This window comes from Trachypithecus francoisi, unplaced genomic scaffold (assembly GCF_009764315.1).
Source record: "Trachypithecus francoisi isolate TF-2019V2 unplaced genomic scaffold, Tfra_2.0 Lachesis_group7, whole genome shotgun sequence".
Taxonomy (NCBI): Eukaryota; Metazoa; Chordata; class Mammalia; order Primates; family Cercopithecidae; genus Trachypithecus; species Trachypithecus francoisi.
In genome coordinates, this window is record NW_022681472.1 from 87,791,732 (window position 1) to 87,814,383 (window position 22,652).

Below are 22,652 nucleotides of genomic sequence, written 5' to 3' on the forward strand. Positions count from 1 at the left end.
TATTTATTTGACCTCAATGGAATGAAACTAGAAATCAGTAAAATAAGAAAATGTTGGAAAGTCACAAAGATGTGGAAATTAACACTGCTATATAAGTAATGGGTTACAGAAAAAAAAATTGCAAAAAAAAAAATCAGAAAATACTTTGAGATGAATTAAAACAAAAGCACAACATATCAAAACAGATGCAAAAAAGTAATGATCAGAGGAAAGTTCATATAATTTTATTTACACCTCCATAAAAAAGAATGACTCAAATCAATAACCTAATTGTCTGTCTTAAGAAACTAGAAAAAAGAGAAAACACAAAGAGAAAGAAATAATAAGGATCACAATGGAAACAAACAAAATAGAGAATATAAAACAATAGACAAAATCAACAAAATCAAAAGTTGGTTCTTTGAAAAGATTGACCAAATTGACAAACTGTTAGCCACACATTAACCAGAAAAAAAAGAGAACACTCAAATTTAGTAAATCAGGAATGACAGATGAGACTTTACTGTTGACATTTAAAAAAATGAAAAAGATGACAAGGGAGTAGTAAAAACAACTGTATGGTAAAAAAATGAGATAACATAAGTGAAATAGACAAATTCTAGAAAGACATAACCTTCCAAAACTAAGTCAAGAAGAAACAGAAAATCTGAATAGACCTACAACAAATAAAGAGATTAAATTAATAATCAATACATTTTCCCAAAGAAAGGTCCAGGACCAGATGGCTTTCCTGGTGTATTCTAACAAATATTTAAAGAGGAGTTAACACAAATTTTTTACAAGCTCTTTGAAAAAAATCGATTAAGAAGCACTTCTCAAGTCATTCTATAAAGGCCCATACTCTCCAGACAGTAAAACCAAAGACACTTACAGGGAAAACAAACAAAAAAACAAAAAAACTACAGACAAAACTAAGAACAATTGTGCCTCAGAGGTCACCATCACGAAAGCTGAAAAGAAAACCCACAAATTGGAAGAATATATCTGCAAATCAAATATCTGATCAAAGTCTAGCATCTAGAATATATAAAGTACACTTAGAACTTAGCAGTAAAAAGACAAATAATATAATTAATTTAAAAATGGGCCAAAGCTTTGAATAAACATTTTTCCAAAGAAGATATTCAAATGGCCAGTAAGCACATAAAAAATGTTCAACATCATTAGTCATTAGGTAAACGCAAATCAGAAGCACAATAACATACCACTTCACACCTATTAGGATAGGACGGCTACTATAAAAATAAACAAAAATATCTTCCTATCTTAAAAAATATTGTTTATAGAAAGTATTAGTGAAGTTGTGTAGAAAGTGGTACTCACATGGACTATCAGTATAAGTACAAATCGATACAATAAATATTTTGGAGAACAATTTGGCAGTATCTTTCAAAATATGCTGATTTAAATGCAGGAATTCCATTTCTAAGTGTCTGTCCTAGAAAAAACTGTGCACATATACACAAAGTAAAATGTAGAAGGAGGCTCACTGTAGCCATGCTTTTTATAGCAAAACACTGGAACGCACCCAAATGTCCATTTGCAGACAGATGGTTAGATAAATCAGTCTACGATGATTCCAGTACGTAGCCCCACGCCCCCTTTCCTGGATATCAAAAAAGCAAGGTAATTGTAGGGAAAAAACTAATTTTCAAAACAATACTCATAGTATGATACCATTAATAGAAAGCAAAATGAAATAAAACCACCCTATATATACCCAAGTGTTAATTCTGGCTACCTCTGAGGAGGCTAGGTTAGGAAGGGGTAAAGTGGACTTCCATTTTTGAATTTACATACCACCTTATTGCTTGAATTTTTATAAGAATAATAACTACAAGATGTATGTAAAATGTTAATTTTAAAAGCATACCTATTTTTATACAAGACCGTTTAAATCTAACTTTTTTCTTTTTGGGGGGGGCGGCGGGGACAGAGTTTCGCTCTTGTTGTTCAGGCTGGAGTGCAATGGCGTGATCTCAGCTCACCCAACCTCTGCCTCCAGGGTTCAAGCAATTCTGTCTCAGCCTCCTGAGTAGCTGGAATTACAGGTGCATGCCACCACACCTGCCTAATTTTTGTATTTTTAGTAGAGATGGGGTTTCATCATATTGGTCAGACTGGTCTCGAACTCCTGACCTCAGGTGATCTGCCTGCCTCGGCCTCCCAAAGTGCTGGGATTACAGGAATGAGCCACCTCACCTGACCTTCTAACTTTAAATCTCAATTTTAATTCATAATAGCATAATAAAAGACACATTCTTACCTTCCAAGTTTTCTATTTTTTCAATGTTGTTTAAAGCTAAATTCAAATATTCAAGTTTCTTGAGTTTGCTAACATTTTCTGAAATACAAGATAATGTAATTAAGATAATATTCAAAATAAAGACACTTTTATGTAACCTATTACTAAAATAAAGAAGAAAATCTAAAGATTATTATTATGGTTATCAAAACCATGTTGCTTTTCCAAATCTATACCTGTACATCAGACATGGTGGCTGCCTAAGGAGGACCCATTTCTCCCTCCATCCTTCCTGATGACACCCAGTTTTGCTCATGTCTCTACCTAGCCCTAACTCCAGGCAATTAGGTTTAGCCAAGTTGGGCCAGTGCATGACAATCCAATCTCTCTCGCTAGTGATGGCTCAGGAATCTAAGTTTAAGCCAAACAGCCCATGGCAGTCTCTTGACAACTGTGTGATACAGGAGAGGACATGCACACCCAGTGCTCCTAATCAGATAAAAGGGAAGGATCTATATTCCATGCTTGGAGGGTTCTTATCTCTATTTCCTGCTGGATGTGAATAAGGAATTACTATCTCTATTGATACTTATACTCAATCATAAGGGAAGCAGCTGCAGGACAAAGCCTGAGAGCTGGTAGAGCAGAGAGAAGGAATTGACCAACCCTGTCTGATTCTGGAGTCTGCTCGACCTCTAGACTTAAAGTTGTGTAAGATAATTGATTTCCTTACTGTTCTGCCACATTTAGTTGGGTTGCTTTGACTTGAAACCAAAATCAACCTGATACAGAATTATTTTATTTAATAAATATGAAAGCTCATACAGGCAAAACAACAAGCATAAACAAGTCACAGAATTGCTGCAGAATGGGGCCTTCGAAAAATAGTGAATAGGCCGGGTGCGGTGGCTCAACCCTGTAATCCCAGCACTTTGGGAGGCCGAGACGGGTGGATCACGAGGTCAGGAGATCGAGACCCTCCTGGCTAACACGGTGAAACCCCGTCTCTACTAAAAAATACAAAAACTAGCCGGGCGAGGTGGCGGGCGCCTGCAGTCCCAGCTACTCGGGAGGCTGAGGCAGGAGAATGGCGTAAACCTGGGAGGCGGAGCTTGCAGTGAGCTGAGATCCGGCCACTGCACTCCAGTCCCGGCGACAGAGCAAGACTCCGCCTCAAAAAAAAAAAAAAAAAAAAAAAAAAAGAAAAATAGTGAATAATACCATAGCAAGAGTGCTTATCACATGTCACACAATGTTCTAAGCATTTAGTATATATTACCATATTTAATCCTCATAATAAACCTATGAGGTCAAAACTATTGTCTCCTTTTTACCAATCACAATGCCATGGTACAGAGAATTAATTCACTTGTCCAAGGTTAGGTGGTAGAGCTAGGAAATTTGACTTCAGAACCTGGAACTAAATCATTGTAGTACACTTTAAAAGAACAGTCCTTTCTAAGATGACAGGAATGTAGAAAACTTTGCTAAGGAATGTGCACTGGGGGCAGCCTCACTCAATTAGTGCATCCTCTGCCCATTTCTCAGGGGTATCATGAAGCTTCAACATGGTGATTTATAATCATCACCCTTATCACCACTAATAGTTAATCTAAAATGTACACAACATCATATATTTGTTTCCATAGGCCTGAACATAACAGTTCACATCTCTGAATCTCAATTTATGCATTGTTTAAACGGAGGATTTGGGGGAAAAAATTACAAATGTTTCTCTCAGAATTTAAATTATTCTAAGTAATCCTAATGTTTGAAAAAGCTCTTTAGAAACATCTGAGCATTCAAGAGTCAAAGATAAGGAAGTTTCTTTTTTTTTTTTTTTTTTTTTTAAGTGATGGAGTCTCACTCTGTTGCCCAGGCTGGAGTGCAGTGGCACAATCTCGGCTCACTGCAAGCTCCGCCTGCTGGGTTCACGCCATTCTCCTGCCTCAGCCTCCCGAGTAGCTGGTACTACAGGCACCCGCCACTATACCCAGCTAATTTTCGTATTTTTATTAGAGTCAGAGTTTCACTGTGCTAGCCAGGATGGTCTCGATCTCCTGATCTCACGATCCGCCCACCTCAGCCTCCCGAAGTGTTGGGATTACAGGCATGAGCCACTGCATCCAGCAGATTCGGAGGTTTCTATGTGCTAAGAACTATGAGAGTCTCATCCACATCCTGAGCAAAATACTTTATTATTGTTAAAATGGCCAGCCCACAATAAAATACCTCTTCAAAAGAGGATTTCCCTTCTCCACCTTTGTTATATGCATCACCCTCTAAAGGCTAAAGGAGCCATATGATAGAAAAGTAAGATTTGCTCAGGGAGGGTTTCCTAAGTTAATTCCTCAAAACCACAGGGCCCAACTTGGACAGAGAGGGAAAAAAAAGGCTCTGTAAGTCAAAATGGAAGAGCCTCTTGGGTAGTGAAAAGGGACTCTGAGTTCTAGCGAGACCATTCTAGAAATAGTTCTCATTAACTAAGCAGGCCCACGAACTTGGAGTAGACCCTCTGCCTTCTGGGATTTAAGAAGCTCTGTGGCTCTCAGCTTGGCCCAGGCATGCAGCCCATTGGGAAGCTGTTGCAAGGGTTGATTCCAGGAGCCCACAGGTTCTGATTCAGTAGGTCTGGGGGCAGGGCACTTGACAAGACTCCACATGGCCCCTGGGCTCCCTCTTGGGTCACCCCTAAGCAGCACCTTCCTCCGCAGACCATCTGTGTCTTCCCGTGGGCAACAGGGTTTTAGGAAAGGCAATTGCTTCACAAACTTCTACCTCAATGGCACAAGAGCGAGTCTGAATACTAGAGGGGTGGTTTTACTTGCTAAATAAGTGCCTAAACGCCTATGGGTGGAGTAGCACTGAAAAATCCCATTATTAGGATTTAAAAGAGTGTTTAATTTAAGAGTACTTTGGAAGCAAAAATTTAAGCTTTCTCACAGCTCTGAAAAGGACTGAAATACCATGCTCCTAATTAGTAATTGTGATGGACCCAGCTGTGGAGATTACAATTTTGGGAACTCTTTTAGAGCTGTACAATTAGAACCGTTCTTTCATGCCCCCATGCATAAAAGCTGGTGGTTTTCTGTAATAGCCTTTTTAATTGAACAATGTGCCAGAGTTTCTAATTTCTGGTCAAGTTAAAGATGCCAAAAATAATTAACTGAAAAAATACAGAGAATTTTAGTAAATCTTCCAAAAATGATGCAAATCTAGGCTTTTTGCAAGCCTGAAGCCAATTTTCAATTATCCACGAAACTAGAAGCAACCACATCACCAGGGTGTCTCAACCTCAGCAGTACCAGCATTTCGGGCCTCTTTCTTGTGGGGCGGGGGCGCATCCTGAATCCTGTAGGATGGTTTGCAGTCTTCCTGGCCTCTGTACACTGGTTTCTCAACCTCAGCAGTACCAGCATTTCGGGCCTCTTTCTTGTGGGGCGGGGGCGCATCCTGAATCCTGTAGGATGGTTTGCAGTCTTCCTGGCCTCTGTACACTGGTTTCTCAACCTCAGCAGTACCAGCATTTCGGGCCTCTTTCTTGTGGGGCGGGGGCGCATCCTGAATCCTGTAGGATGGTTTGCAGTCTTCCTGGCCTCTGTACACTGGTTTCTCAACCTCAGCAGTACAGCATTTCGGGCCTCTTCTTGTGGGGCGGGGGCGCATCCTGAATCCTGTAGGATGGTTTGCAGTCTTCCTGGCCTCTGTACACTGGTTTCTCAACCTCAGCAGTACCAGCATTTCGGGCCTCTTTCTTGTGCGGCGGGGGCGCATCCTGAATCCTGTAGGATGGTTTGCAGTATTCCTGGCCTCTGTACACTGGTTTCTCAACCTCAGCAGTACTAGCATTTCGGGCCTCTTTCTTATGGGGCGGGGGCGCATCCTGAATCCTGTAGGATGGTTTGCAGTATTCCTGGCCTCTGTACACTAGATGCCAATAGCATCCCCTCCCCATCCTCCCATACACATGCGACAACTAAAAATATCTCCAGACATTGCTAAATGCCCCTGTTGTGAACCACTGCACATCACCATGGGAAGTTAAATATAATCCTGCAAGCTGACCTCTGGGTTCTCGTGCCAGGGCACACAGGGGTTGGCACTCACTCTGCCTCATCAGCCCTGACTCCATCCCTTTTCCTCCAACTCCATTTTGCTCCTACCTTCGTTTGGCTAGCCTGGAGACACTGGGGTAAATGATCAAATTGATAACAGCAGCAGCATAGCAGCTATCCTGTAATGAGTACTTACCTCATGGTGAGCAAGCACTAAGCATATCATTTCATGTAATCCCTATGCCAATTTATACATTAGTCATTATTAGCCATTTTACAGATGGCAAAACCAAGACTTGGGCAAGTAACTGACTTGTCAAATTTCACACTGCATAGAGGGAGGCGGCAGAGGCAGTGTTCTGACTCAGGTCTACCTGATGCCAGAGCCTGTGCTTTCTCTTTCTGGGTCCTGGGGATTCTCCTTCTGTGTCCATGTGGCAGGACCTCCATTAGAGTAACTCCACACCCCTCCCTTCCCTCTGCCCTTTAATTCATCATTCTTCTGTGAGAGAAGTCAGGTGTGGTGGGGGAAGGAAGACCAACTTATCTGATAGGTTAATCAGGAGAAGAAACTGAGCATGCCCAGTCCTACCCTCTTTCCTGGTTTCTGGGATCTTCCTACCAGCAGACAGCACATGGTCTCAACCTACCTCCTGACATAAAGCAAAGGCCCACCTGGGTAGGAGAAACTTGTGGTTGTCCAATTCTGCATGTAACTGGGTGGGTAGGTTAATTCTGAGGGCAATATTAGCAAGCCCACTTGGCTGCAAGTCTAAGCCACTTTCTTAGAAGAGTTTTATCAGTTATAATGCTGATATTTTTATCTTCGTTGACCTGATTCCTGTATTTACCTCTAATTTCCATTCCAAATTGGAAGCCCCTCAATACCCAATACTGAACCCAATGCGTTGCACATATATGATCACAATAAATACAGCAAAACTAGCTATTGAATTCTGCAGTAACCTGACAAGGACTCCCTCAGTTCTCATACAAATTCGTCTTGCAGTGTGATGTAAAACGATGACAAATACCTCCTCCCTTTCAAACTCAAAAAATAAAAAATCAGATCTGATGTGTTCTCTGTTTTTTTAGATGATCAGGTCAACTAATGTGTTGCTCACCTTTACCTGCTCTCCCAACTTCTTGTTGGAAATTGTTTTCACTACACACAATTTAGGCAAATGTCCCCCACACAACCACTGAGAGATGGCTGTGTCTGTTTTCCCATGGAATTCTCTTTCAGTGATTGTCTTCTTCTAAAAATAACACAGCACTTTCCAAAGTTCTCTCATTCACAATGTTAAAGAAACCATAAGAACTAAGTACTGAAACTTACCAATTTTCCCAATAAGATTATTTTGAAGATAGAGAATTTTTAAATCCCGGCACCATTTATCAATGTGTTCTAGTCTTTCTATTTCTTGCTGATGCAAGGAGAGTTCCTCCAGGGAAAAAATGACACAGTCATTGTGTTCAGCATTCCGTCTAATAAGATCTTCTGTGACTGAAAGAAAATGTGTTACATATTACATTTCTGTCCCCAATGTTCAATATAAGATTATTGTGCTGTTAACGCCTTGGTTTTTTTAAAATTTATTTTATTTTATTTTATTTTTTGCAGTTAAATGTCAATTCTCCAGGCCCAAGCGATTTTCAAAGTGAAAGAGAAAATGGTACCTCCTCCTGGAGTTTTTGTGATGCCACGATGTGAATCAGAGGGAAGAAGAAGACATGATGATGTTATATTTGCCTTTGAATGTGAAGGGTCTACATATATTTTGCTGTATGGATGGAGATGGAGTTGAGAGTTAATGGCTATAAAAATGTTTACATGGAATCTTATGATGGTACCATGTTAAAATGGATGAGATCCACTAACTAATCTGAGACAGAGCAACTTGTTACTGAAAGGCACAACTGGGCTGTCAGAGGGCAGAAATATGAAAGCATCTTCCACCATTCAGAAGATAAAGGTCATGGGTCATTCATTTAACCAATGTTTGTTAATTTAACTGAAGCTTCAAAGAAAGAAAAGGAACGCCTTAGATCTTGCACAGCAGTCTTATAAAGCAGCCACCACTTGTTGTGTTTCCAGGAGAAGTGTTTTTGAAAGCCGCTCACAGGAGGAGGTGTAATAGGAGCTCCCGTCCCTCTGACACAAGTGATGTGTTGCCCTGGGATCGCCTGCCACAGAAGGGCAGCAGTATATGATGAAGATGGTGCCAGGAGACTGGACATAGCGCTATCTATGGTCCACAGTCACAGCCAAGCACAAGATCATGAATCATCTTCATAAAGATGCATTGAAACCAAAGAGGTAATGACAAGTAGGAACCAAGCATTTCCCACTGCCACTAAAAATGGTATTTGTTGAACCCTCACATCTTCTGTAGGATGTGGAAATATTATATGTCTACCCCAGGAGATAATAAAGACTCACTGTCACTTACAAGGTGCCAGGTACTATTCTAAATGCTTTGCATGTATTAATATATGACTATCTGGAGTTACTATTGCCATTTATCAGATGAGGAAATAAAGCACAGAGAGTTTAAATAATTTACCTGGGTCTTGGTGTAAGTGCTAGAGCCAGGTTTTAAATTCACAGTTCAGTGCCAGACCACCTGCTCTTAACCACTATGCTCCACTGCCTCACGGGTAAGCAAATAATAGCCTCTAGAAATTCCAGGTTTCCTGAAGGTGCAGACTCCTCTAACTGAGACAGAGTTCTTCACAGCAACTTCTGCTACCACATCTCTATGTCACATCCTTAAAAGTGGAGTTTGCCTTTTTATTAAATGTAAAAACATGTACAAACTTGATCATTCATGTGGAGTTAGCTAAACTCTCTGCTACTTTCAGTGGTAGGAGATACGGGTGCTTGCAATGACAGTTCTTTGGAAGAAGGACCAGAGTAATGTAGGGGTTGAGAGATTTAAATACCATACATGGGGAAAGTCCTTGCTGCTCTAAGCCTTGGCTTAACTAACAGGCAGAAATGGTCACAAATCAGATCCTGGTAAGGGACAGCCCAAAGCACCCAGGAAGGAGGCTAACAGTACACCACCACCAGTCTGGCTCGCTGGGACCCTTGCCGCCAGCACCATTCAGCTGTCCCTGGAGTTTCACTGATGGTTTGCGAACCAGCTTAAATAGAGTGCTATAATCAAGGAAAAGAGAAAAACCAAACCTGTAAGAGAAGAGCATTAAAATTACTCTCTATATTCCTAACCAAAGTTGGTTCTAACAGCTTAAATCAACTGATAATGAATAAATGGGTACAGCCAGAGGATAGAGCAATGCTCCCATGTAAAGTAAAATGTATGATCTGTATCTGTTATTTGCCTGTAAGAATTATCTTAGCAAGGATGCAACATGGGTCAAGAGGTTGAGATGGCACAACCCTTGTTATCTGTACATTTAACAAAATGTGGAAATTATTGACCACTAGTAATAAGACCCTTAATGACTAACAGTATATCTGTAACTTAAACTACTCAAATCCATAGAGCAAGGGGGTAGATTGTTGGAGGGCTTGCTACTATTAGAACTGGAGTCCATGGGGCCAGGAGGACGTACCCATCCAGGGCCCAAGTCTTCCTCTCTGCACCATGATCCATGGAGGGAATGATGGGATTCTCTGTCCAAGGGGCTCCAAGTTTTACTCCAAACCTTGCAAGGGCAGTTTCTCCAGGTTCATTCCTGAAGACAGACCATGATATCAGGTACATATCCCAACGCCTAGGGGTGTCCAAGGATCAGCTGTTTGTCAGGGAGGTGGATGGCATGGATGTATAGGCTGGAGTGTCCATGCTCATACATGGGCGTGAGGGGACAGGATAGAGTCAGAGATGGGAAGAAAAGAGAAGAGAAGGCCAGAGGGCAAGATTTTCCCAAGCCACCATGCTCTGTCATAGAACTCCAGTACAGGAAATGCAGCCCTCGGGTTGTTATGCAAGTATACTTGTTAAGGGAGGAAGACGTATTTTATTTAGCCGTTTGGTTTATAACTTGATACACAGGCCTTTACTTATACTCTTGCCTCAGATTCTGGTTGAAGCCTTAGTTTTGTATCCATATTGAAGATATAACCTAATTTGAATTCCAAAGGAGCTGTCATCCACGCTTAAGTCGAATGTGTGCAGGGCACTTCTGATAGCATCCTAAGCATCACTTGGTCTCTGGCCTCATATTGCCATGTTGGACTTTCTGACTCGCAGGGCTGCTCAAGGTGTCAGAGGCACCTCCAGTCTACACTCTGAAGGTATCACAGGCGCCTCTAGTCTACACTCTGAAGGTATCACAGCGCCTCTAGTCTACACTCTGAAGGTATCACAGGCGCCTCTAGTCTACACTCTACACTTTTCCAAATTGCCCACTCTTAAAGATTTGCAGGGTTGACAAAGTTTCTACCGATACCAAACATCCTTGTAGTATTCTTTTGCTATACCTCTGCACATTTAAGAAACTCTTTTTTTCCTCTGTTGAGGCAGGGTCTCACTCTGTCACCCAGGCTGGAGTGCAGTGGCACAATTATGGTTCACTGCAGCCCAGGATCAAGGGATCCTCTCACCTCTGCCTCCTGAGTAGCTGGAACTACAGGCATACGCCACCACACCAATTTTTTTTTTTTTTTTTAAAGACAGGGTTTCACCATGGTACCCATGTTGGTCTCAGACTCCTGGACTCAAGTGATCCACCTGCCTTGGCTTCCCAAAGTACTGGGATTACAGGTGTGAGCCACTGCGACTAGCTAAGAAACTCTCTTCATCAAGGTATTATGTGTGTAAAATCGACCACTTCATGCAACTGTCAAATCTTCTCTTTTGAAGGCATGTGGATATTAGGAAAGAATTATGTTGATTCACACGTTCTAACCATGAGACTGAAGATGAGAAAAATCCCTATTAGTTTAAAGAGGTGGAGTAGTTTAAAGAGGTGAAGTTTAGGGAACCTCCCTTAGCATGAATAACTAAATTACACACACACACAAAGGAAAGAAGAGGCACAACAGAGAAGTTTGCCTGGACAGCAATGATTATATACAATTAGGATACATTAAAAGAAAATGGAGAATCACAGAGGAGGAAAGAACTGTGAAGATCTGGAATTTCCCAGCGGACCTTTTCTAAACCCTCCTATCACAAGCAAACTGCCATGTGGCTTACCGTTTTATAGCACGCAGGAAATTGTTGTTACACAATGCTGCTTCACCTGTAATGGCAAACATCAGAACAAAAACCAGAGCTCCCAAGAAGAAATGTATAAAGATATCTACATGGTGCATGGAGATTATAGTGTTTCATGCTTTCAAACAGGAAAGCATTTTCAGTTTTTTAGACTATCTAATTTAGAGCAAACATTCTTTAAGTCCAAGGAGCATTATTTGCCTTTAGAAATTTCTACTCCAAATAATATAGCACTACACTTATGTGAGATTATTCTAGAGATTTAAAAATGCTTTGGGAAGACAAACAAGTGCCCAAAAAACATAAAAAAAAAAAAAAGCTCCACATCACTAGTTATCAGAGAAATGCAAATTAAAACTACAATGAGATACCATCTCACACCAGTCAGAATGGCTATTATTATGAAAGTCATAAAATAATAGATGTTGGCAAGGACCCAGAGAAAAGGGAACACTTATACTCTGTTGGTGGGAATGCAAATCAGTTCAACCCCTGTGGAAAACAGAATGGAGATTTCTCAAAGAATTAAAAACAGAATGAACATTCAACCCAGCAATCTCACTACTGGGTATCTACCCAAAGGAAAATCAATCATTCAATCACAAAGACACCTGTACTCATGTGCTACTGCAGCACTGTTCATAATATCAGAGTCATGTACTCAACCCAAGTCCCCATCAACAGCAGATTGGATAGAGAAAATCTGGTACACATACACCATGGAATACTATGCAGCCATAAAAAGAAAAAAAAAAAAAAAACATGTCCTTGGCAGCAACATGGATACAGCTGGAGGTCATTATCCTAAGTGAATTCACGCACAAACAGAAAATCAAATACCGCATGTTCTCACTTACAAGTGGGAGCTAAACAGTGGGTACATAAGGACATAAAGATGGAAACAATAGACACTAGGGATTCCAAAATGGGGGAAGGAGGGGAGGGAAGGGTTGAAAAATGACCTACTGGGTACTATGTTCACTATTTGGGTGAGGGGTTCACTTGAAGCTCAGACCCCAGCATCATCCAATATACCCATGTAACAAACCTGCACATGTATCCTCTGAATATAAAATTAAAAACAATAATACATAGTTTGAAATAGCTAAAAGGACTATATTGAAAGTTTCCAACACAAAGAAACGATAAATGTTTTAGATAATAGATATGCTAATTACCCTGATCTGATTACTATACAGTATATGTATGGAAACATCACAATGTATCCCACAAATATGTACAATAATGTGTCAAATGAAAACAAAATTAAAAAGTTAAATAAAAAAAGACATAAACTCTGCCCTTGAGGAATTTTCAGTCCAGAATTAATAAGAGGCAGTGACAACAGTGCAAGATGAATGATGAGCTTGAGAGAAGAGCTGGATACTGTGAAACACCTAGGAGGAGCACCCAACCCAGCTGGAGCTTCAGAAGCAGGGAATGTTGACAGAGATACACAGCACACATGAGAATTAACCAGAAAAAAGGAAGACAGTAGAGCAGAAGAAACAGCACAGTGCAAAGGCCAGGGAGCAAGGGTATCTTCATTCACCTTCAGTAATGATGTTGTAGACACAATGGCAGACAGTCCTTACTTTCATGGAGGTTGCCTGGTAGAACAGGCAGAAAAGAAGTATGGTGTGCATACCACTGGGGTCATGTGGATGGTCTGGGGTACCCAGAGCTTCTAATCCAGTCTTCGGAGAAGATGGAAAGCTCCCTATCTTCAGCTGAGACATGGAGGATGAGTAAGACTATTCAAGAGAATGGGGCAGATAAAAGACAATTCCAAGAAGCAAGCTCAGAAGAAGAGAGGCCATAGAGGATTCTGTAAATTATGTGGCATTCATTATGGCTAGAGCAAAGCATTGAAGAAATCGGGAAATATAAAAAAGATAGGCAAGTTTGAGTCCACTGTAAAGAGCCCTGGAGAGCTAAGGACTTAGAATGAACTGTACTATAATTTAGTACTGGAACGTAACCTAAGGGATGCAGTGTGTACTGTCGTCATGAAAAGATGATGTCAAATCTTTGCCCCATCATTCTCTACCTGTTTATGATACATAGATTTGGGCAAAACTGTTCATCTATTTTCAGTTTTCTCATCTGTAAACTGGAGATAATGTTAGTAATTATTTCTTAAAATTTTTTTGAGGATTAAATAATTAAGTAAAGCCCTTAGCACAGTGCCTGGTATACAGTCATTGGTCAATAAATGTTAGTTCCCTTCCTTCTATAAGTATGTAAATAAATAAATAGCAAAATGCTTTGGAAACATTAATATGTTATCATAAGACTATTTCAAGAGAAATGGTATTATAGTACCTATTATGTGGTATGGAAGAAAAATATGCCAAGGCACAATATAAAACATATTGCTTTCACTTCCTTATTTTAGGAAATTTCAAATAGCAAAATATAAGATGCAGACGGGTGAGTGCTAACCAATACCTGCATGACTGGAGAAATAAGTACTGGATGAAGGATATTGACAGCTTCAACCACAGATACATACTCCCCTCACTAAAAGATGTGGTGAAGGGATCCAAGGGTTTAATCAAAACACATCCAGCTCACCTAAGTTTCTTTCCAATTCGTTAATATGAATGGGTTCTCCAAAATTTGAGGGTGTATCAGTAAAATGACCTTGCAGGGAGCAGGGACAGAAGGCACGGTGAGGAGGTTTCTAGGACACTGGAGGCCATCCTGCTGTGTTTGCTTCTAAAGTTTTTCATTACATTGAGCAAAGTTCTAAAAACTCCCAAAGCCAATAATTTAGTGTTCATTCCTTCAGGCTTTACATCATGTTTTATAAGCAACTCTTTTTCCCTGCTAGATTAGAATAAAATCAACCAATACGTATTTATTGAAGATTTTGTAGCATTTTTTTTTTTTTTTTTGAGACGGAGTCTCGCTGTGTCGCCCAGGCTGGAGTGCAGTGGCGCGATCTCGGCTCACTGCAAGCTCCGCCTCCCGGGTTCCCGCCATTCTCCCGCCTCAGCCTCCGAGTAGCTGGGACTACAGGCGCCCGCCACCTCGCCCGGCTAGTTTTTTTGTATTTTTAGTAGAGACGGGGTTTCACCCTGTTAGCCAGGAGGGTCTTGATCTCCTGACCTCGTGATCCACCCGCCTCGGCCTCCCAAAGTGCTGGGATTACAGGCTTGAGCCACCGCGCCCGGCCGATTTTGTAGCATTTTCAGACATCTTGAAAGACTTATCAGATATGTACATGAAATTGAGATTTAATAGAATGAAGGGGTTCCAAACGGGTGAAGGTCACCTCTTGCAGCATCTAAAACATGTTTTAACCATTTTCAATGGAAACTCTTAAAAGCAGGATTGTACACTTGCCTGTCTTTTCTTGCTGACCCAGGCTCATCATAATTTGTGGCAATAGCCATATTGCACCCCAGTCTAGTGATATCTTTAGGGACTACTTGGTAGAGTGTGCTACTCAGAAGCACTAAGTGTTACGGGGCACTGAGAGAACCACATAGAAAGTACGATGAGTGCACAGGAGAGTGATCGGTGCTACTGAGAAAAGGGAGGTCAGAAGAAGCTTCATGGAGGAGGAGTCTGAGCTGAATCTTTTTTTTTTTTTTAGACGGAGTCTCGCTCTGTCGCCCAGGCTGGAGAGCAGCTGCACGATCTCGGCTCACTAAAAGCAAGCTCCACCTCCCAGGTTCACGCCATTCTCCTGTCTCAGCCTGCCGAGTAGCTGGGACTACAGGCATCCGCCACCACGCCCAGCTATTTTTTTTTTTTTTTTTTTTGTATTTTTAATAGAGACCGGGTCTCTTAACAGAGATCAAGCCACAATGGTCTCGATCTCTTGAACTCGTGTTCCACCCACCTTGGCCTCCCAAAGTCCTGGGATTACAAGCCTAAGCCACTGCACCCGGCCCTGAGCTGAATCTTGAAATGTGAGTAGATGTTTGTTAGATAAACCAGGAAAGGGCATCTCAGGCCATGGTGGATGACATGATGCACTTCTCAGGTCCCTCTTCAAAACTGAAGGATTAATTCCTCTAGCTGCTGGGGGCTCTATTGACAGACAACTCTCGGCTGCCCACCTTCTTCGTGAGCTGCCTCAGCTGAAGAGATTGTTCAACCAAGGTCATGCCCTTTCCTTTCCCGGGAAAGCCCACATTCAATGACTGGTTGATGTAGGGGCTGTAAAGACCCAGTTCTTCACCCCAACTTGGGCAAATTAGAAGGTTCATTCCAAGTTCAGATCTCCTGGTTGGTTTCCTAAGACCTTTGTTAGACACATCACAGCCCAACTTCTCCCTCTGATCAATTTTGATTTCTTTCCTACCCACCCCAACAATGTTCCCTAATAAACCTCCTGCATGCTAATTCCCACCTAGATATCAGCTTCCTGAGGAGCACAACCTGGAAGAGTTGATACCAGAAGTGGTGCATGAAAGCAGATGCTAGCTAAGATAGGATTTTGGAGTCAGATTACAGGTTGCCAGAGTGGCAAAGACACTGTTATTCCTGGTAGGCAGAACACAGATAGTGCCTGGCCCAAGGCAGATATGCAATTGTAAAGACTTGCCCTGGTGTTGAACAGAGATAGGATACAAGTAGAAGGGAATGTACTAGTAAGTGTAACATGTCAGGTGTTAGAGAAATGTGAGAGAAACTGTAACTTAAAGAACAATTATATTGTATCGTATAAAGGCTGCTGTTAAACACAACTAATCAGGAAAGGCTGACAGAGGAAGTGTAAAACCAGAGGACTGCATTGGGAGCACTATGAAGAGGTTTTCATTTCCTGAAACCAGAGGACAGAGAAAGCTGAGGGCTAGGAACAGTACTTCATCATAAGATTAGCAGTAACATCAGGTTCTGGACATAATAGAGTAATAAAACAGGGTTTACCCTCTAGCCAAAATAACTAAAAATCTATACAAAACATACAAAAGTAATTTTTTAAACTTGGGCATAAGGAAATAAAAAGGAAAATTAGAAAGTATTTTGAACAGAATTAAAAATTACACACAAAAAAAGCAATATATCAAAATTTGCGGGATACAGCTAAAACATTACTTAGTGGTAAATGTATAGCATTAAATACTTATAGTAGGAATAAAGAAAGGTATCGAATATTGGCTTCCACTTTAAGGATCTAGAAAAAGAACAAATAAAATCCAAAATAAGCAGAAAAAAGTAAATTATGAAGATTATAACAGAAATCAATGAAATGAAAAGCAGAAAAAACAGAGAAAAATCAATAAAGATCAAAGCTAGCTCTTTAAGAAAATAAAATTGGTAAACTTTTAGTCAGACTTATCAGCAAAAAAGAGAGAAGATACAAATTGACAATATTAGGAGTGAAAGAGGTGACATCATATGTATTCTACAGATATTAAAATGATAAAAAATATAAGTAACTTTATGCCAATAAATTTAAGAACTTAAATTAAATGGGTGAATCCCTTAAAAGACACAACTTACAAAAGTTCACTCAAGAAGATATACATGAGCTGAACAGCCCTGTATCTACTGGATATGTAGTTAAACACCTTTCTTTCCACAAATAAAACTATGGCACAGATGTCTCATTTGATTACCTCTACCAAGAACTTAAGGGAAAATAATACCCCATATACACAAACTCTTGTAGAAAATTGAAAAGGAAAAATACTTCCCATTATATTCTATAAGGCCAAAATTACAACCAATCAAATGCATTACAAGAAAAGAAAACTACAGACCCATGTACCTCATGAACACATATGTAAAAATCCTAGGCAACAAATTTAGCAAATCAAATCCAATAATGTAATACAAAGATTATACATTATAACTAAGGGGGGGATTATCCAATGTATACAAGATTGATATAATGCTCAGAAATCCATGTGACATACAATATTAATAAACTAACAAAGTGATAATGCCAAGAGATGCAAAACAGCAGTTGACAAAATCCACCATCCATTCCTGATTTTAAAAAGACAACAACTCGGAAAACCAGAAATAAAAAAGAACTCAACTTGGTAAGGAGCATCCATAAAAGACCTATAATCAAGATTATATCGAGTGGAGAAAGACTTTTCCCCTAAGAATCAGAAAAAAAGACCAGGAAATCCATTCTCTCCTCTTCAACATTATACTGAAGGTTCTAGCAATAGGCAAGGGAAAAAAAGGCATTCAGGTGGTAGAGAAGTAGAATTATTTCTATTTGCAGATGATATGACTGTTTACAGAGAACATCAAATGGAATTCACATAAAAAGCTACTTGAATAGGAAAGTTTGGCAAGATTGCAGAATATAACATCTATATGAAAGAATCAAGTATACTTCTATATATTAACCATTTACAATGCCATCAAAAATATGAAGTATTTAGAGATAAATCAGAAAAATACGTGCAAAATCTGTCCATTGAAAACTTCAAAAATATTGTAGACATCCTGTAAGAGCTAAATAAATGGAGATATATCCCTTGTTTTTGGGTCAGAAGATTCAATATTGTTAAGATGCTCATTCTCCCCAGATTGAGCCACAGATTTAACACAATCCAGGTCAAAATCCCAGGAGACTTATTTTTGTACAAATTGGCAATATACTACTCAAATTCGTATAGAAATGCAAAGGATCTGAATACCTAAAACAACTTTGATAGATAAAAAAATTTAGAGGAAAAACACTACTGGATTTCAAGACCACTTATTACAAAGCTCCAGTAATCAAGAGTGTGTGAAATTGGCACAAAGGAAGACAAATAAATCAATAAATCAGAAAAGAAAGTCCAGAACACACATATACGTGCCACTGGTTTATCCAAAGGTTCAATTCAATGGAGAGAGCATAGTCCTCAACAAGTGTTGCTGGTACTACTGGATGTCCACATTAAACACACACACACACACACACACACACACACAGACAACAACAATTTAATCTACATCTCACATCATATACAAAAATTGAGTCAAATGAATGATGGAATAGTGTAAAACCAAAAATTATAAAATTTCTAGAAAAAAAGAGAAAAATCTATGTAAACTTAGCAAAGGTTTCTTGGATATGACACCAAAAGCAAGATCTATAAAATAATAAATTAAACCTCAAAATTTAAAACTTCTTTCAAAATAATTAAGAGAAGGAAAATATAAGCCATAGATGGGGAGAAACTATTTGCAAATCATATATCTGATGCCTTATATCCAGAATACATAGAGGACTCTTAAAACTCAATGATAAGAAAACAAATCAATGTATAAAATGGGCAAAATATCTGAAGACATTTCACCAAAGAAGATCCATAGATGACAAAGGTGTCACAGTAATACAAAATGCATTCAATAATATAAAATTTAAAAATAAAGACACTAGATCTTCTCTAAATCACAATATACACCAGATTAAATGCACAGAGAGGAACTAATTCATTCTCCTCTCGCCACCATCCCCAGGCTCAGTATTGGTCCCCCTGAGCAGACACGAACACCAAAAATAGCGGCCTCTTCCACTTTACATGAGAATTTGCACCATGACCTCTCTTTTTCTCACCAAACTGTCTCTTACTCCTAAGAGACAATATAGCAAACATATACAAGAGTGCGGGCTCTGCTTACCATCCCAGATGTACCACTTACTGTGTGGCACTGGGCACGCTGCTTAACCTCTTTGTGCTCCAGATTCCTCATCTGCAAAATGGATACGATGATACTAGTGACTACCTCAAAAGATTTTTGTGAGAATTCAATGAGTACACACACACAGAAACTTTCAGAATACTGACTAGAAGGCAATAAGCAGCTCAATAAGTGTGAGTGAGCTATTATTATCATCCTTTCTCGGGGGCCCAAATTTCTCCTCCAGCTGTAGGAAGCTGAGAATTGTGGAAAGAGCAGTAAAAGCTGGGAAGCTCGTATCCTAGGTCCAATGTCTCTCCTGACTGACAGGATGTGACATTGGCTGAATCAATGTTCCCCTTCTCATCTCTAAAATGAACAGGTACACTAGATGATATTTTGAGCACGGACTCTCAAAAACCTGTACTAATGACATCCGTGCATATTTTTCTAGAAAATACAGGAAAGGCAGTGGAAAAAAAAGGCACACAGGAGCAGTCAGGAGATGTTAGCAAGAGGCAGAAGGCCATTTATTGGGAAGCATGGGAGAGAGAGAACAGGTAAAAAGGGTTTGTGGCACAGCAAGAGAGGACCACTTTCTCCACCCACATCTTTCAAATCTGTCCACTTAGCCTCAGTCCTGTGGGAGGCAGTGCAGTGTAATGCAGGACCCAGAGGAAATCTTCATGGGTTCTGTCCCCAGCGCTGACAGTTACTATGTGGTTTACTCTCTGTGCCTCACCCCAGAAATGGAGATGTCAGTAATCCTTCCCTGCCTTAAAAGGCTGCTGGGAAGATCAAACAGGAGAATGAAGGTAAAGCATGTTAACCAAGCCTGGCACATCAGAGCTACTCATTGGAGGTGTGCTTGTCATCTGTCCTGCTGCCATGACCTCAGTTCAGACTACTATTTCCCGCTCGATCTCCTACAGGGCCAAGCCATGCCTGTGAACAAAACCTTTTGGTTTCCCTGTGGCTCTTTTGATAAATTTCTAAATCTTAAGTACAAAACCTGTATAAGCCGATCCCTGCCTACCTGTCAGGCCTCGCTTCTCTCTTTGCCCTCCACTTCTTTCTGTCTCACATCAGCTCCTGTCAGTGACAATTAGCCACCAAGAAGCCCTGTTCTTTCTCACCTTTGGGCAATTCACTGTGCCTTCCTGTTTCCCTTCCAGACAGCACCGCTTCCTCAGAGAAGCCTCCACCCACCTTGAGGTTAGGTCCCCTACCCATGCCCTCAGGGTGCAGGCACCCCTCTCTCTTTCTCAGCTGTAACCACCATGCTTGTGTTTGTCTTCTCTCTCTCCAGGAGGGTAGGCCTACATCTGTCTCCTTCCTCACTGTTTCCTGCATTCAATACCTGACTCAAGGTAAACACTCCAATGCAAGTCTGACAAGTTAATGATTTAACAAATGAAAGTGGACACGACTCAGAGAAAGAGGGCAAAGGAAAATTCACGACATAAAAAAGCTAATGAGAAGAAGAAGAAAAAAAAAAACAAAAAACAAAAACAAACAAAAACAACTAGGGTGAGACCAGGGCATGGGGAAACAGCCCTGAGAAGAGAGGAAGAAATATCAGCAGCTGGTTTAGGAAAGGAGTTCTAACATCTACAAATCACTCCCCCCACCCCGCCCCTCCCACTTGCAGGCTGTCAGGTCTTCCGGGGCAGAAAGCCCATCATCTGGAGCAGTCTCTTGATTTAAAAAGAAGTTAATTATGACATTTTTACAGTGATAAGTGATCATTTAGGTGGAGCTGTACAAAACTGCCATATGGGGAGCTCAAAAACGTTGTTGATGTCAAAATGGTTCATCCAATATAAATAACTTACCCGCATCACCTTGCAGTCTGTTAGTATATTTTTTAAGAAACACGTTTACGACCGGGCGCAGTGGCTCACGCCTGTAATCCTAGCACTTTGGGAGGCCGAGGCGGGTGCATCGCCTGAGGTCAGGAGCTCGAGACCAGCCTGGCCAATATGGCGAAACCCTGTCTCTATTAAAAATACAAAAATTAGCCTGGCGTGGTGGCGCACGCCTGTAATCCCAGCTACTCAGGAGGCTGAGGCAGGAGAATTGCTTGAACCTGGGAGGCGGAGGCTGCAGTGAGCTGAGATCACGCCGCTGCACTCCAGCCTGGCGACAGAGCAAGACTCCGTCTCAAACAAAAATAACAACAACAACAAAACACGTTTATAACACTTACTGTGTCTAAAACAGTACTAGGATTGCCTTTATTTTGGAGATGAAGAAGCTGAGGCCCAAGGGGTGAAGTCACTCGCTCAAAGTCACAGGAAGAGGGAGGACTTCAACCCTGGCTCGAGTCGGGACCCTCCACCGCTAGGCTACACTGCCTTACGGAATGAGTCCGAAGATTGCGGCTTGGAGACAGTGACTGGCCCACGTTCACAGCGAGTAAGGAGCCGCTTGGCCGGAATAACGCCAAATACCCTGCACCTTCTCCGACCCCCTTTCCTGGAGTCCAGTGCCTTTCTGCCTCTTCCTCTGCTTCCCACGGCCCTGCCCATTTTACAGATTAGGAACCTGAGCTGGAAAAGGCCAGGCTGCCCGGCCAGTCTGCAGAGGACCTGGCGCAGCCGGGGCTGCGGGGCGGAGGGCCGGATGGGGCTGGGGTCCGCCCGGGCGCCGGGGAACCGACAGCGCGGGGCTGGTGCTGGCGACAAGGATCCCACGGGACCCGGGACAATGTCCACAAGGGGAACGATAGAGGACGGAAGGTGGAGGGGGCTTACTCCAGCCCATGGCGCCTCTCCAGTTCGCTGGCCCCGCAAGCCGGACCCGGACCCCGAAGGACGCTTTTCAGCGTTCACTTCCCCTCCTCAGCGCGTCCCCGTCGGAATTCGGGAGCCATGGCAACGGGGACTCTACGGCGGCTGCGCGGGGCCAAGACACTCCGCGTTTCCTGAGCTCCGCGGAGCTAGCGGAGGAGACTGCAGTGAAGGGGCTCAGCAGACAGGGGCTCTCCAACCCAAGCCCAGTCTTCGTCCTCGTCCCACCTCCGACTTGCCACAGACTGCTTCCCTCTCCCAATGGTCCAGACTGAACAAAGAATCAGGACGCTCCTCTTTCCTATGCCTTCCAGACCTTTTCCTTTTTGTGTTTGATTTAAAGCTTCCAGAGCCAAGAGATCTGGATTTCGCCCCCTACTCTACCAGCGGCGTGACCTTACACTTACTTCTCCTCAGTTTCCACTTCTGTAAGATGAGAAGTAATAACCTAAGAGGATCACTGTGAAGCTTTAATTAGATAATTTGAACGAAGGAAGGACACTAAAAACAACAGGCTCACTATAAAGGTTCGTTGTCATTGTCATACTCCAGTTTTTTAAAGTCACTCCCCAACACCCATTTCCGGCTAACAAGTTTTCCATAAACGCCACCCATTACCCCCTCCATCAATTTCCCTATTCTCCACTCTCTTAATTGTAAAATGTAGGAAGTATATGTCCTACAGCCCCACACTTCCCTCACGTTTCCCCAGACCCTTCTCCAAAAGTCGTCGTAAACAGTATGGAGTGCGTGCTTCTCATCTTGATATGTGTAT

At 41.5% G+C, this 22,652-nt stretch overlaps 1 protein-coding gene across 7 annotated transcripts in view; it reads right to left on the reverse strand.

Moving 5' to 3' along the window:
- The window catches only part of LRRC6 (leucine rich repeat containing 6), a 96,718-nt gene extending 74,735 nt beyond the window's left edge, over nucleotides 1-21,983 (reverse strand). For 4 of the 7 annotated variants that reach the window (XM_033202774.1, XM_033202777.1, XM_033202775.1 and 1 more), the window contains exons 1-3: nucleotides 21,842-21,983; nucleotides 7,640-7,807; nucleotides 2,267-2,344 (exon numbers count right to left, since the gene is read on the reverse strand). In XM_033202774.1, coding sequence (XP_033058665.1) covers nucleotides 2,267-2,344; nucleotides 7,640-7,807; nucleotides 21,842-21,851 — 256 coding nt within the window. In that variant the 5' untranslated portion in view covers nucleotides 21,852-21,983. Of the gene's footprint in view, nucleotides 1-2,266; nucleotides 2,345-7,639; nucleotides 7,808-8,867; nucleotides 9,091-21,841 lie in introns of all 7 variants that reach the window. The other 3 variants (XM_033202780.1, XM_033202779.1, XM_033202776.1) reach the window with 3 other exon arrangements.
- Between the last annotated feature and the right edge of the window lie 669 nt (nucleotides 21,984-22,652).